Genomic DNA, 17,940 nt, shown 5'->3' with positions numbered 1-17,940 from the left:
GATACTGTAAAGTCTCAATCCAGTTCTTCTATAACAACAAGACTACCAATGTCACTTTTAAATATCTAAGGTCTTCAAACTTCTCATATGTAACAGAGTATGCACACCATGCATAATTAATGCATAGTAAATCGTTCATTGTTATATCTAAAGGCAAACTGTATTGTATAAAACATAATATACAGTGTACAACATAATCAGATACAAAAATGTTCCATGAAAAAAAATTGTATAAAATTGTACAACTACCTGGTAATGTAAAATTAATGCTAATTAATCAAATACAAAAGGGATGCTGAAATATGAAAAGTATAAAATAAAATAGCATTCTAACTGATTTTTACTATTTATCTATAAAAATGAAAAAAACATCTAGCATAGCAAACAAGCACAACAATACATAGACTGCCGTCCTGGCATTAGTCAGCGAGTAGTGAAAGCAAATATAGACAATACAACACAGGACATATGGACAAGCCTGCTAACTGAAGCTACACTCAAAATCTCTAATTATCAAGCACCGAGGTCAACCACCTGTCTAAACTGACCCTCATAGAAAACTTGTGAATATTAAATATATATAAAATAAACTCTCTAAGCCAATACAAACTAGTAAAAGCATGTGTATATATATCGACCTGTCTAAACTGACCCTCATAGAAACTTGTGAATATTTTAAAATTCTATATTATAACCTCTCCAAGCCGAAACTAACACAAACAAGTAAAAGCATGTGTATGTACACATACATTAACCTGACTAAACTGACCCTCATACAAACTGAAACTTGAGTAACTAAAGGTCTATTCCAAGTGTATATTGTCAGTTATATCAAACACTGTCACAGTTATATCAAACCCAGTACAAACTGAAACTTGAGTAAATAAGAACTATTCCAAGTGTATATTGTCAGTTAGATGTATATCAAACCCAGTACAAACCGAAACTTGTGAAAATAAAGTTCTATTCCAAATGTTTACTGTCACAGTTATCTGATGATGACGTGCCAAAGTGTTGAAACTAGTCAACTACTTGATTAAAGCTGATCCACCCAGCATGATGTTGTTATGGTCACCTTTATCCTTTCACTACTCAACTTTACGGCCGGACTCTTGTATTCCTTGTGAAATCCGTCGGCTGGGTAACACAGAACCACACCAAACTTTGTACACGACCGCTGGATCTCACACCTCCCGTATATGTATTAATAGTTCTCATGTAACACTATATCATGTATATTGGCATTTAATAATCTTACCAAGTAACCAAACTTGCACAAACAGAAACTTGTATACCAACATGAACCTATACTGACTGTGTAGCACCTAACCAGTTTTTACTATCTTTATGTATGATGCTGCATAATGTGATTATCTCCCTTAGATCAAGCCATTAGTGATACAGAATTGTTTTCCTTACACTTCTTATATATTTTTTCCACCCAGAAAAAAAACCAGATTGTGAGTAATGATGAAAGGCACATATCTAGAGTATGAAAGGAGTTCAAACAAAGTAAATCTACACCTATCAAAAACTCATATTTATACAAGATTACACACACCACCAAGAACAATATAGAGATGAAAACAAGACTTAATATTAAACTTGTTAATTACATGAATGTATTACTAATGATCTGACTTTTAAATCAGGTCATCAATATTATGCATGTCAATCAGGCCCGTCTTATCACCCCAAATTTGTGAAACTTAACATATGTGAACATTTTTTTTACTGAGTAACATTCTATTACTATGACTGCTCAGTAATATACTTTAACGGTTCCATACAGGAAAATGTGAATTTTGTAAATTTTGATGATGTTATTTCAATATTTCGTCACAATTTTTAGTAATCAATTATTATAGTAATCCATTAACAGACTTTTACAAAATTCTTGGAGTCCTCTTCAAAAGGATATTGCATTAATTATTTCTCCTTAGAATTTGATAACATATGATATAATGTACATATATATATTGTTCACAGTAGAAAACTACATCCCCAAATTAATTGAAAACAATTGTTAAATGAAGACAATTTTACTATTGTCAGTGACTGGACCATATTGACTGCATGCAGATAAAAATGTGATACTTAGTGAAACTGAGGTCACGACCTTGGGAGATGACCTCAGTGTAGACCGAGCCACTGTACTAACCTCCTGTAGGGATAAAAACACAATAGGTTAGGGGACACCTTCTGAACATCTTACGGAGGCTGAATGTATATTGTAAACATACTTATTTTGGCAAACTCAAATTTTAGGGTATATCTGAATTTCAACAGATTTAGGGCAATGATAAATTGATAGACCAACCCATAGTCCTTGTTTCTTAAAATAAGGTTAACGCCAAAAATATCATACTTTAACTTGTCTTCACTTCATTAATACTAATCAATGAGATGCTGCATCATGTATTGATGACAATAGTTGAGAACAACATTTTTGAAAAGTCATTGACAATAATATGAAATGTTTTCTGATGATGATATGATCGCATTAGATGAGCCGTTGGTCATTATCTACCATATCATTATGAACTGTAATTTTTTTTCTTTATTGAACATGATGGTACTTGTCCAAATTCATTACTTTGTTATAATCTAAATCAAATGAGTACCGGTAACCATTCAGCATATCATAATTCAACAGACCACTTGTCCCATTTCAATATTACATCATAATTAAATGAGCACTGGTCCCCATTAAAAATCAAGTCATAATTCAAGACTACTGGTTACAGAACAATTCAGTAACATGTCATAATTTAATTAGAAATTGGTGGCCATTAATTCCAAAACCAATTAAGTCAGAATTTAACAAATATTTGGTAACCATTCAGTATCGCGTCATAATTTAATAGCCAATGGTAACAATTTAAACATTAAGGTTACGGGTGATCATTCAATCAGTTGTCAATTCTCACAGATGAAGACATTCCTTAATGTGTGATATCATATAAAGTGCAAAATCAGACATGGTTATTTTCCTATATTTGATATTTGAACATTCCTTTGCAGTGAAAATCATAACTATGTACCCTTACTGTCCTACATTTGGTACAATGAAATTTTGTGGAGATAATGTGATTAGATATACCGTACTGGTCTATACAGATATAACATCAACAATGCTATCCATATCACAACTATTCACACATCTAATGTAAACACACACACAGATGATACACATGCTATGCACTATAGTGGCCTTATTACGACAACAAGATTCCTATCTCAGAGAAGAACCACGACCACCATTCTGTGTCACAACCTAACAGTCTATATAGTGTAATACCTTTATCCTTCTTCCTCCTCTTACAGTCAAAGTCCAGTCGTCGCCCAGACAGCTTCTTCCTGTGGTGCTGTAATAGGAAATAAGATGTTTGTTTCCAATGTTTGTACAACATATTATTTATAGATTTCTTGTCACCATTGGTCAAACAGTATATTATTTATAGATTTCAATCTAAATTTCAGGTTGATGAAAAAGAATGTATTACAGTACATTATTTATAAATTTCAATACAAATTTTGTGTGGTTCTTAAAAAAAAAAAAAATCCTTTTAATGATGAAATAAATTTTGTTGAAAAATATAGCACAAATTCACACTTCATGAATTTTTTTTTTACTTATGAATTTTGTTAAAACCAAGAAAATTTGAAATGTTAAAAAAAAAAAAAAAAAATTAATTTGTGAACCATAAGTTATATTCTTTATTTAATTCAGACAAAGGTTTTCCTAATTTTAGCAGTTGGACATGAAAGACAATATTTAAACCAATGTGCTCTATTTTAAAGTGTAGAAGGATGTAGGATTGTCCAGGAGATAATTAATACTCTGATGACTAACATTGACTTCCTTGATGTCTTTAGTCTGCAGCAGGCCAAGAGGTTCCAGGAAGTTCTGTTTCACTGTGTCCTCCATGGAATACTTGAGGTCGGCCAGCTGTTTGAAGCTCTCCCCCGCCTCCACCAGACAGGACCCTAAGAAAAATCAATCGTGGTGATACACACAATGGTATTAACTGTCCTGTGTCCATCACACACAGCAGATATATACAGCTTGAGCTAAATTTTTTCAACTAGCAATATGTACCCAGTACTCAGTAGTCTTCCCTTCTTTTTACATAAACATCAGGCAGATTTTGAATATTCTGATTTACTCTGATTTATAAATATGTAATATTTTTTACCAAATTCACAAATAAAGATTTATTCTGAGAATGTATATTATAAATATGTAAGAGACCTGATTTAAGATTTCTACAAATACATAGGGATCATATCATAGAAAATTAATTCAATCTTAAAACATCAGGAGGGTCTTGTTTCATCAACTTACTGTAACTTAAAATTGTCCATTGTACAGCATTATAGAAATTAAAGAAAGATTCTTATCTAAGGTTTTTTCTTTAAATCCAACAATGCTTTCCTATTTAAAATTTAAGCTTAATGACTTCCTTATTTCTAGGAACTTTGATGAAAACAGGGCCAGTTATATCATAATATATTTCAAAATAAGTAAACATAGCAGTATACAATTATATGTAATCAATATGATCACAAAGACCCACATGTCTTCCTTAAAGATAAAGCCAAGTTTGACTCCAAAATATATGTATTAAAGATTGGATATCACTTTCTAAACACACAATTTCTGTGGGAACTAGTTTCTTCCAATATAGAAACCCCTTACATTTTCCACATGATGATAAGAGTACCACAGCACTGGCATAATATACACCCATCTAATATTCTTATTTCGAAAATCATAAAATATGGAAATATATTGAAGAATTGTTCAAACAAATCACTACTTAAGATTAAAAAGCCGACCAAATTTTAAAGAAACTTGCCAAAAACTAAGAAGATATCGCTGAACAAGTGAAAGATAATGGAATAAACAAAGGGCAACAACTATTTCAAAAACGTGTCAAAATGCTGTCTGGGAAAATATTCTTACATCTCATGGTTATAAATCCTTCCATGTTTTAAAGAGACAAATCACAACACAAACAGACAGGAGATCTATGGACAATATTCTTTAATCAAAGTATTTAATTTCACGTAATGAGCTGTAGACATTTTTTGAGAATTTAGGCTTTCAGGCTTACCATTACATGATTTGTGTTCTCAATTACAGATTTGTTTGAAGTTTTCTGCAAGAAGAACCTCTTAGATATCAAAAGGACCCCATTTATAAACAAGAGGTCCATGAACCTTAACAGTCATCTGACCTTAAAGACCTTAGTACTATTGCCCTGCCAAACAGCTTTGATAGTTCAGTTGGTTAGAGCGTAACCTCAGGTGAAGGTCCGAGGTGCGTGGTTCGATACCCATGTCAATTTGAGTTTCTCAGCAAGCTGAGAAACAGGTCAGTCTGTGCTGTCATGGTTGTGTATTTGGGCAAGATACTTGACCCCTATTGCTCTGGATGGCATGCGACGGGTCTCCCGTATTTGTTCAGTGAGGTGGTCACCAACTACTACAAGGAGACCCTGCCTGTTTACGAGGTGACAGACCTAGCAAAGAAACAAACAAGCCCTGCCTAGTGGAACTGGAGAAGTTTTAAATCGTTTTTCAAGATGTAATAAATTTATAAGTGTTCTATTTCCTGTATCCACTATCAAACTTTAATTGCTTGTTTGATTTTCTGATGCAGGAAATACATTTCCTATATCCAAAGGAAGCAGAATTATATATATATACTTCACAAGATACACATATTTCAATACTACATGGCGTCTTTTACTTAAATATAAATGTAATCAAAAAATTTAGAGCCAACAAATAAACCCCTTTTCACCTAACAATATAACACCTGGTATAATAAATGACGTATACTGGAAATAAAACTTTACTGATTAAAGAAAGGGCAAGAGCACATATTTATAACAAGTAGATCCCGATAACAAACTTGTTTTCACTTTCCTCTTCAATGCTCTCGAGGATTTTGCCCAGAGCGATTTGTATGTAGTGGAAAGATAAGACAACAACAGCATGTGCAGTCTGTATAGGCCAGCTACTACTACATAATGTACCTAGGCCAGGCCCTCCCACTAATGTACAGGTGATCAGAATTACTATGTCGATGACCTCAGTACGATCACCTGACTATACATCAAATACAGTGCTCTACTATAACTCACCATCAGTAAGACTGTGATGTATCAATTTCAATCTGACTAATAGTCAAAATGTCAACAGTGTTCTACTGAACTCTATCCTGGGCTGTACTATAACTAAACTGTGACTGTCTAAAACTTGACACTGTACAACTGTCTGTAACATTTTACACAAATGAACTTTATATAGCATCGCACATCCAACCCTGTATATGTGGACTGTGTTTATAATAATAGTGCACAAACTAAAATGTGTATAACATTGTACAACCTAACCCTGTACAACTGATGTGTGTATAACATTGTACAACTCTGTACAACTGATGTGTGTATAACATTGTACAACTCTGTACAACTGATGTGTGTATAACATTGTACAACTCTGTACAACTGATGTGTGTATAACATTGTACAACTCTATACAACTGATTTGTGTATAACATTGTACAACTGTACAGCTGATTTGTGTATAACATTGTACAGCTCTGTACAACTCATACATGTTTAGATGTACTCACAGAATGCATGTTGTTGTAATCTATATAAATGAACCTGACTCTCTAGCTCCTTATCACCAATACATTTTACACCGTAAATCTGCAAACAGAACATTTTTACTACATTTGGGATATCTGCTATATTTTAACAAATGATTACAAATAGGTTTTATTTCAAAATATTTAACCTATCTTTTCCTTACTGTGTTACAGTACTTTGTGTATATTTTATAAGTAAAACCCAAAAATGCTGTGAAATAGGCACCTGTAAAACTCATCACTGACGTCATACACAACAGGTTTATGTCGATCTATATAGCTATAGGCTACAATTAATGACTTAGTGACAATAAACTTAATGATAACAATAACTTTTGACGTTTTAGATATAAAAAACATTAAGCTCTGACAATGACGAAACATACAACACTAAAATGTTGGTGATCATTTGTTTATATAATACAGGGGTCACATGACACATGGACACATAATTGTAATTACTGACTTTTGTTTAATATGATGATTCAAGATGATTAGAAACGAAAAACAGATACTTTTGAAGTAAAACAATACCCCAGTTTATACGCAGCGGGTCGACAACCATACTGAAAAATCTCACCAGTGTGGCGGTCTACAATCAATGATATATAAAGACAGTATTCTAACCTGAAAGGCTCGTAACTCACAATGCCTATACAAATTCTACCACTGTTTGTGTGTATGTAGATGCTAGACAAATTCAGTGATCACTCTCATTGTCAAATAAGGGCAATAAATATCCAGACATTCACTGTCTGAATAAATTTATACAGTGATATAAAGATGGAACTTAGATGTAAGCCAGCTGCCTTTATTTGATTAAGTTTGACATTTTTCCCCCCATAACATATTGATCTTTTATTTCATTTTATTTTTTATTGATCTTAATAATTGGGAAGGATAATACTTTAGGCTAGAGAAACTTTAACAAAGCTCTACAGGATATAGTTAAGAAACAAAGAACCTGGTCTTAACAGGAAAAAAAGGAAAATTTGTACCACTTTAAACATGACAACAGGATATAAAGACGTTTTTACTGGGTAAGCAAAATCATGCTCCCAGTGCAGTCTGATAATAAATCACAAGGACAGTCATGTTTTGTAAATCAACAGTCACATCATGGCTGCTATGTCTGCAGTCAAGAGCTGTGACATGACTAATTGTCAGTCATATATAACAACTTTTTGTACACAATTCTCAGAAATTTCAATTAATTTCTGTGGGAATTTTATTATCTATTACAGTGTTGTTAAGTTTGCGTTCTAAGAAAGGAATTAAAAACTTGATATATGTTGATGAATGTTAAAGTTTACAATGAGATTTTATATCTTTGTAAATTCCCTGCAACATAACAGTCTTAAGAAAATACCAGTACAAAACCTCACTTTTATTGCAATTTAATTCAAACACTGTTTTTCAAATTATGTGTGTAAAAATGGATAGTATAGGTCATCTTATATAAATTACTAGCTCAGTCTCAGTTTAATTTCCATTAATTACGAGACCTTGGATCATAATTGTGTAGCTGAAAAAAGTTAATCTTTTGTAAAAGACAGACCTTTATATCCTTCTTTAGGATCATTTTTATGTATAGAGTACTTTAAATGTTTAAGACATTGGAGTTATTTAACTTTCAGAGTGACGGTATTGTAATTAAAACATTTGTATTGAATCAGCAGATACCACGAACACGGACTGATTCATGTGTACAAGAGACTACAATATAGGCTTATTATGAATTAAACCCCAGCAAATCTTCAATGTGAACTTGATTTAGTAAACAGGAAAAATGAATTATCACCGGAAATGTATCTTTTAAAATACTCATGCATAAAAAGATAACAACTGCCTTTCAGAAAGGCAATATCCAGATCAAATTCGGGAAAATACAGGCCTCGATCAATTTTAGACTGAGATTTGGCAGACTATCTCGAAACCCCTTGCAATCACTTAAATCAATTTTCACAAAAACATCCCGGAACGGTGGTAATTTTATTGATTATTGGTTAACAGGTCTGTCAACATAAGTTTCTAACTACATACCACACACTTGCGTGCTTTACTTATATCATCTTTAACTGATCGGTTCTCCCCACACAAGTGTTGCCATTGCATGTCATTTCACTATCTATATATTATTGATCAATGAATTGGTAAAATACCTCTCCTTTTACTGTATTCTTGAATCAGGTAGGTTGTATTAGAAACATTCCGTGTCATGTACAACCCCGCCAGGCCTAATTAACCCTACCTAGCCCACTTTAGGACTGAATGTTAAATCGTCTCCCTGTCATGTAATCTATAAAAGCAGATTATGCAGGGAACTTCTTCAGCTTCATTACAATACTTCTCATACATGATCCAGCCTCTTTGATACCATAAGAACATGCTACTTCAGACCGAAATAATTTTTACTCTAACGAGGACTCTCAGGGAAGACACACTTGAATGTTGCCCTGTATGGATTGGAATAGTACCACACACATGGCTACTGAAGCTAGCCACAGATGTCACTGTACAGAAGGGGTCAGAATTTCACAGAGACACAAACTCTGATGAACCCTGACGAGGACCATGTACATGAAACTCGACATATGAGACAAACAGTGAAGGATTTCCTGTTTTTGTAGTGGCCATACTTACAATACTTAACCTCGTGCTACTGCTACACATTCAAATCCACAGCCAAAACTAACAACTAATATATTTTAGAAAAGATATTGGCACAGGATGTACCCTCTCCAACACAAATCATTATTAGACTGTTAGCTTAAATAAGGATTTATGATTAAGATTGTTCTAGCACATCCATGCACTAACCATATACATGTACCAACTGATGATTTTATTAAGCCATTCCCCAGCATCATCAACTATCATCTCTTCAACTTAAAATTTCCCATGAGAAAACACTTTATAGGCTTAAGGAAAGTTCCTGTATAAATCCTTTTCCCCGAAATTCTTTAATGCTTTCCGATGGAAAATTTAAGTAAAAGGAAATTCTAAAAAGTTTTGGAATGTTGATGAAACGAAGACCAGACCCAATAGATTGCCTCACAAAAGAGACAATAGAGAAAGCTGATTACCTTGTGCCGTGTGTACAGACACCTGCCTACCTTGTTGTAGATTAGGAGATAACACTGTATTAAGGTAAACACTCAGGTCTAATCGTTAAATAGCTGATTAGCTCACAACATTAACACATATCATCACATGGAAGCTGTATAGGGTTTAACCCTTTCAACCCTTAGAAGCTTTAGTGGACTCTACCATTCATTCATCATTTGATGTCCAATATGGTTGGAAGGGGTGTAATGGTTTAATCAATTGTAAAGGCAAAAACAGATACTCCTTCACTCTAAAGGTAAAAATCCTCTATAAAACGTCTAATACTAAGTGCAAAATCATTTTCCCAAGTATGTAACCCTAATTTTTGTGTGCCTACCTGGGGCTTAAACTTGTTATTGTAACCTTTAAGGAAGACATGTTAAAACCATGACACCTTCCTATGTAAACTTCTATAAAATCATATCTGAAATAAAATTTTAGCTTTTATTTTGTTCAAACATGTTACAAGAAACTTTTAGCCTAAGAAAATATAAAGTTTATTTACCAAACTCCATCTCTTCTCCCAAGTCCTTGCCATGCTTTATCATGTGCTCTCCCAAAGTTCCCTCCGGCTGGGGATATGACGTATTCTTGGCTTGGCCTCGCATTTTTGAAAACGAATTTGCAGCAAATATCTTTGCTCTGGAAGCTGTCAAATGGAAGAATATTAAAACTTTCAAATATTTTCATAGATTTTAAACAGCACAGCGGAAGCTAAATGTAGAACGATTTTGTTTACACAATTGAGCATAAATTCAACTCAATATTAAGAATGAATAGATCTGTAAATTAATTTCAATACTTCAATCACTTTTAATTTACAGTGATCAATCTATAGTCCTGAGTCGTATACTAACAGAATTTAGGTGGGACTCATTGTTTTTAGCAATACAGTTGAAAAGACCTCATTGAATTGTAGATTGATCATTGCCTTTATTGTATTGTATAGGTGAAAATGAGAGCTTCTACTTAATATTAGTAGTGCAGGTTTATTAAGTATGTCAAGTAGTATTTTTATTCTGATGTTACTTATTACAGTTCTGTTTCATTTACTAAATAAGAAATTCCAAATAAAATCAAATATTATTACGGTATCTTACCTGGGTTTGGTTGAAGAAATTCTTGTGTTTTATTTATCAGGTCAGATACTAATTTTTCCATTACATCAATTCTCTACAAAGGAAACAAACACTCCATCAATGTTTTATTTAGTCTGTCAAAAAGATTGTTGTTCACAACAAATTGGGTCAATAACTATTGCAAGTGAGGGGAGGGGACATGGAGTTTCCGATGAGTCAAAATTTCAAAATTCAATTGTTTTGGTATGTAAATTGTAATGGACCAAGGTATGTACATGCAATCTGATCCATGGAAAGATATTTTTTTTTTGCTATTTTTTTAATGATCCAGTACACCTGATACACATGCTCATACATTATACAAAATGATGAACAGCTGTTACCAGAGTAAGTATGATGTAGTCAATGAGTAACATTTTATGACTGATTATGTCGTGATATACCAACAGTTTTACAGTTTCTCTTAACTCTGCTTTATACATACATAAAAGCATAATAATACAATCAGTTTATGTTGAAGTTGTCCATACAGCTTTAAATGCAGAAAATAATGACCCTGCAATTTTCTGGGGAGACAAGTCCATTAAAACAACAGATGTACCCCTTTCGATATAACATATAACGTACATGTATGCATGCTTGTTACATTTGAATGAAGATCAAACATACAGGTTTACACGTACAGTATGGCTAATTCGTGATTAAGTCCGGGGATTTTTTTTATTGTAAGTGTCCTCTGTCTCATTTTGGGAAGGAAATTGGGTGTATTGGAAAGATTTTTTTCAGAAATAAAATGCAAATTTTGTGAATTTTGCTTAAAAATGAAATAATTTCACTCGAATGGCCTGAAAAAGCCCTCAGGAAAATCCCTAGTTGACTTCAATCAATGATATTTGATTCATCACCAACTCCACATCAATCTAATTCTGAAGGTAATATAACCAAAAGGTTATTGTAGCAAACTTGTTACCAAAGGTAAGTACCACGTACCAATTATGTAAAACTGACCGATGCTAATCTTGGTTAGTTTCACTGATCCTAAACTGAAACCAGCATACTCATGGATATTACTAAAGTAATTAATGATCCGTACTGACCCCTGTTAAATATAGTAACAGTGACCTTGACGAAAATCCGCTAAAACTGTAGATTAAGGTCCTTTATCATTGTGTGAAGGAATGAAACTGCCAGAGCACTGACAGCCTATCGCAGAATGTACCTAAATAACATATTAACTTGTACAAGACAGATGGAGAGAAAACCTAGAGTCCCCCCCCCCCCCCCCTCTTGATTTACCCTAAATGTATCATTAGTAATCCAGCTGTATTGTGGTGATGATGATGATGGGAATTATGTCCAACTGTTTTGTCAAATTTGTAAATGGATGATTTTCATAAGAATTATGTAATTTTATACACATGCATAGATATGATGTGTATTTGTGCTACGAAGTATAAGCTGTTCGACACCGGGACAACCCTAGGGACAAATATTGGCCAGTACGAGGCCCGATTGAGGAAAAGCAGAGATATGGAAACTGACACAAATAATCAATTATACATTTACATAAATAATGTACATATATCCACTACACAAGTATCATCGTCACTTACAGGAAAGACAATTCCCAACATTTCCTTATAACAGATCTACACCCAACCAAACAGTATCATCATCCCTATCTGTATGTGTGTGATCAATATACACCACCATCCAGTTCTACCACTAGGATTGCTCATGTATCAGATGATGAAAGAACTGTCGATCATTCACATTTACTTCGACATGGATCAGTTACTCATCCATTTGATCTCTACACAAGTGTTTAACAAATGTAGATATTACAAACAACTTCCAAAATGTTTACAAATTGTATATTACAAACAACCTCACAAATGTTTACATATTGTATATTACAAACAACCTCACAAATGTTTACATATTGTATATTACAAACAACCTCCAAAATGTTTACAAATTGTATATTACAAACAATTTCACAAATGTTTACAAATTGTATATATATATCACAAACAGCCTAGCTTTGAGGTATACACCTATATCATGTCCCAATTATCATATGTATATACATACCATCAGATAACTGAAAATAAAGCTAAGACCTGTCCTTAAATTATTACAAATACACACTTAATCTGTACATCTCAGCCAAGTTGTTTGAAAGGTGTTTAAACACCTAATTTATCACTTAATAAGTGAAAATCTCATTTCTTTTTTACTTCAAAGCTTGAGTGTGTGTATTCCTTTGAAAACGTAGGTAGGAAGCGACTTCGCAGTGTTACAGTTTCATAAAATGTTATCAAGCTAGTTTTTTTCTAGAAATGATTTTCAAATTGTTGTTAAACTGTGATTAGCCTAATCAGCTTTTGAACAACTGGGCCCTGATAACCCTTCCTATCATTTATTTGTTTTAACAGATTGTGTGTATTCAATGACACTTAGTTATCTGGGTTACTCTGATAACCTATAAGCTTCTATTTACTTGCTATAAATGTAGATGTTGACTAATGAGTACTTTGGAAATCGATGCAATCAATTATTTGTAATGAACTGCACTAGCATGTCGTCGTTACTAGAGTAACATAGGTGTAGTTAAAATGTGTGTGAATGGTATATCAATGACTATTTACTATTGTTCAGAAATTGATTGAACTTAAAGCTTTCAATGAAACAAAGATAGAACAGCTATAACAACAGATCATGACACTGTCTGACATAAGCCAGGACACCAATGATAATAATTTGTGTGATGCCCTAGTACCTGATTTTGATTTTATTTTTTGTTTTTAAAGACTGTATAGTTGGCGTTGGTGTTGAAAACAATGGAAAATCAGGATAATTCTTGATTTTTTTTCTCAGAATTTCCTAGAACTCATATTATATTAATTCAAAATATCTTATCATTACTCAGTAAACAATAGCACCACAAGCAGAGGCATAACCCTAGTATCTGACCCTTTCTAATAATTTTTGTTTGTTTGATATTAATCTATTCTTGTACTTGATTATAACTGTCCCAAAAAATTATAGTCCAAATCTTGGAAAACATTTATTAAAGATAGAAATCATTACAACAAATTAAAACCATATTGTTTTAAACATGTCCAAAATCCACAAAATTAGTACCATAATTATCTTTATGAATTAAATCCATATTTTCCTGGTTTATCCACACTTGGACATCCATGCCAAAAATTAGGACATTAACACATATTCTCACAAAACTATAGGCTGGCAATTGAAGAAAGTAATTGTACCAATACTTAAAGCGGATGGACGGATGGACAGACAGATGCAGATGCTGTATTAGTATCATAATACCCCCATTGAATTTTGATGGGCGTGTAATTAGATTGGTCTGTGATTCTGTAAAAATGGCCCCGATGATTTCGGCAAATAAGGGCATCAACCCTCATAATTAGTCATTCACGATTAATATGTTGCCGAGTGCCATTGTTGCAGTGATATTTTAAACTTAAAAGCATTCTGTTCAGCTTGATAACTTAAAAGCAGTCTTTTCAGTATGATATAGAATGATCAATCAAAATGACATTTTCTATTCTTACTAAAATCCACCAATTCTTCTGTTCAGATCCAAATTAAGTGAATGTACAATGCACCTTTTCTGCTGATACTAAGGTAAACACATTTATAAGACTTACTAAAAGCTACCAGGTAACATAAACAACAACAGAAAACCTTATAACAGCATTGTGAAGTTCATTCTTGTCATCTGGCATAATGTATTGAACATTACGGTATATGACAACGAAAATTATGATATATATTTATATTTTCTTTATATTAAACACAGACACGATATTCTGCTACACCTTGTACTTGTAAAATATTTAAGATTCTGACAAATTAAGAGTTTATCAATATAAAAAGTTCCCTCTATATAATTGATCTAACATTCTAAACAAACCAATCAATTGTAGCCTTATACAGTTTGAATAACCTGTGATGTAAATGTCAGAATTGAAGATGATGTCGAAAGAACAGCAGATTTTGTACAGGGTGCTCTACTCAGTAATTCCCCTATCATGCTACCATAGTACTTACTGCCCATATCACCATAGTACTACTTACTGCCAATATTTGGTTTGGTTTATTTTCTTGAAAGTCTTATTAACAGTCGTTTTCGCTGGTAAGAGTCAAAATTCTTAACTGTGACCCATCCAGCCTACCAATCTGTGGTATGTTTCGTTTTTGCTGGTAAGGGTCAAGGTTCTTAACTGTGACCGTTCCAGACTACCAGTCTGTGGTATGTTACGTTTTCGCTGGTAAGAGTCAACGTTCTTAACTGTGACCCAGCCTACCAATCTGTGGTATGTTTCGTTTTCTCTGGTAAGGGTCAACATTCTTAACTGTGACCCTTCAAGCTTTACAGAAGAACAATATATCATGGTAATTAGTCTGTTTCTGATTGATTACAACATTACCGAACAAAATTGATAATGACCGAGGGATTACATTTTAGGTAGAAGGTTTTCACTGAGAGAGAAGTGAGCAGACAGATATTGTATACATGAAATCATGACATCCAATTATTGTTATACATGTATGTATACACAAGTGAGGATTACACAGTAATGATGTACCCCGAGAAGTTACACTATGTCCACCCTGATCAATTTTGTGAGGACTATACCCCAGTATTAGTGAAATGTGCTAATAAAAATTTTCACAAAAAAATTAAGAGTTCTATAGAAAATTTGCAAAAATATTTTGAACATCATTGTTCCAGACTGACAGATTAAGACTTTGTAACAACAAATCAGAAGTTAATGCAACACCCAGTAAGACTTGTTTGTAAATATTGTCAGAATAAATATATACCGGTACGTATCTATATATATATCTATAGTGTAATTAGAAACTCCTTCGGAATCGCTTAGCACAACTTGAAGAACTTCACGCTGTAACTCATACCACAAAAAGTTTCTTGACATAATTAATTCAGAATCTACATGCTTTGTACAAAGAACCCAAATGGTAAAATTTGATTGCTTGGAAAATAAAATGTTTTTCATGAACATATCAATTACTGGAAAATTTCTGTCTCTTTAAAATATTGTCCACATGTTCTATTATCTAGACCTAATAATTGTGTTACTGTTGTCTGTTAGATTATTGGTGTGGTCATCAATAACACATTATTTTAATGGCCTAAATTTTAAAATCAAATGGACTTATTATTTACGGTCCCCAACAATTAATCAAGACATCAGACCAAAAAGTTGGTATCTGGCCAATTGTCAAGCATATAGTAAATACACTAGACCATATAAACCCAAAGAACTTTGTCTCAATAAATAGTCATATCATATAAATGCTATTAAGTATATTGTTTCAAAGAAAATCTCCACAATTTCAGACTTGATGGGCTCAGTGCCTCATGGCTCCCTCCATCAGAATTGAAAGTATTCCTGAATTAATATTCAGTTTGATGTACTCAGTGACGGAAAGAAATGTAGACTTAATCTTACCCTTTCCATTTCCATAAAATCATCATCTAGCTCTGTACCTTTAGCGCCTCCAATTTTCTCACTCATATACTGGAAGAAGAAAACCAAAATAAGAAACATTTTTTTTTGTATCGATTTAGTCAGTAAAAGTGAATGAGTGCACAATCAATCATCAAAGTGGCGCAACAGTTTATAAGGAATAAAAGACAGTTCGTTGACAAACGGTTGAGTAATAATAAAGCTTTTGACAGACACAAATTCTGTGGACTTCTAAACTTCTTAAATTCTATTGTAGTACATATACCCAAACTTTGTTTATGCCAGGGACAGGCAAGAAAAATATGCATATGGCAATAGATTTTATGGATTTGACCTTCAAAGGTCGCTACCTTATTTAGTATTTACCAGGTTTATTCTTATATTTATTGATATACCAATGCAAGTAAGTCATTAATCTGATATTGTTTATGAATGTGTTCACACAAACAGAAAGCTATACAGAGATCCTATCTATTTTTTTCTAAATGACATCCCTGAAATGAATAAGTGATACCAGTAAATGGGAATAAACAGTAAAACAGCACCCCATATATAGAAACAACTATGTGATGTCATTTTAATAAACAGATTTATGTGATAGCTGGTTGGTTGTTTAAGTGTTATCACTTAATTAAATGACTTAGTTTAATATATCGCATTGATAATCACCTTATACCATATTTCTAAGTGACATTTGTTAAGTAACAAATTGACACGTATATAACACGAGCGATAACATACATCCTCAAATAAATATAAGAACTCCCATCCAGATGATTTTCACAGGTGGGTATCTTTGCGTGTCATTTTTATCATGATGATGAATAACTGCTTTGGTTGCAAATGACAAGTACTGCATTATATGTACAAAAAAAATCTATTTGATAGGCCTAATATAGTATAATACAATATTTCATACACACATTGTTGTGAAAAAGAAATTAATACATGCAGGAATTCATCAGAAATATAATAATACAATAATTTACCGCAGATCACAGTTTTTGACACAAACAAAATTTACCCACGAATGTTACAGTAACAAGCCGATGTATCAGCTAGTCTATAATTCCACTAACAACGGCAAAATAAATGCTATGGTTGCGCAAAATTCGAAAAATAACGACAAATATCAAAAGGGGGCCAATATTCAATTTACTAAATGAATAACACTTCATATTTGGTATGAGATATCTATGCATTAAATTACGCTACGGGGTTCGGACAAAAAGGTAAACATGCGATTTCACGTCGTTCATTGACTAACTGTCAAACCACTAGGGTTCGTATACAAATTTTAAAAATTATACGTTACCTGGTTCGCCTTGTTAAACTGTTTTTTAAGACCCGCGAGAGACATTTTGACGGGTTACGGTACCAAAACTGTATATATCAATGAAAAGGTAAAAACAGGTTTTCACTCCTGTGTCTACGTCGTCGGGATCTACTCCCACCGTGACGTTTTTCTGCGCGGCAGCAAATAAATCGTACCGTTCTTAAATAATATCTATTTCCCTTTCAAAAAATGTAGCACACAAACAAAAATCATTGCTAT

At 33.0% G+C, this 17,940-nt stretch overlaps 1 protein-coding gene across 2 annotated transcripts in view; it reads right to left on the bottom strand.

The window, feature by feature from the left end:
• Positions 1-17,846, bottom strand: part of LOC117334573 (endophilin-A3-like) — a 29,290-nt gene extending 11,444 nt beyond the window's left edge. For both annotated transcript variants that reach the window (XM_033894264.1, XM_033894265.1), the window contains exons 1-6: positions 17,701-17,846; positions 16,368-16,436; positions 10,876-10,948; positions 10,281-10,424; positions 3,857-3,990; positions 3,302-3,368 (exon numbers count right to left, since the gene is read on the bottom strand). In XM_033894264.1, the coding sequence (XP_033750155.1) occupies positions 3,302-3,368; positions 3,857-3,990; positions 10,281-10,424; positions 10,876-10,948; positions 16,368-16,436; positions 17,701-17,745 (532 nt within the window). In that variant the 5' untranslated portion in view covers positions 17,746-17,846. The remainder of the gene's footprint in view (positions 1-3,301; positions 3,369-3,856; positions 3,991-10,280; positions 10,425-10,875; positions 10,949-16,367; positions 16,437-17,700) is intronic.
• Positions 17,847-17,940: the final 94 nt, after the last annotated feature.

This window comes from Pecten maximus, chromosome 9, assembly GCF_902652985.1.
Source record: "Pecten maximus chromosome 9, xPecMax1.1, whole genome shotgun sequence".
Taxonomy (NCBI): domain Eukaryota; kingdom Metazoa; phylum Mollusca; class Bivalvia; order Pectinida; family Pectinidae; genus Pecten; species Pecten maximus.
This window is presented reverse-complemented; position numbering and strand designations above follow the sequence as displayed.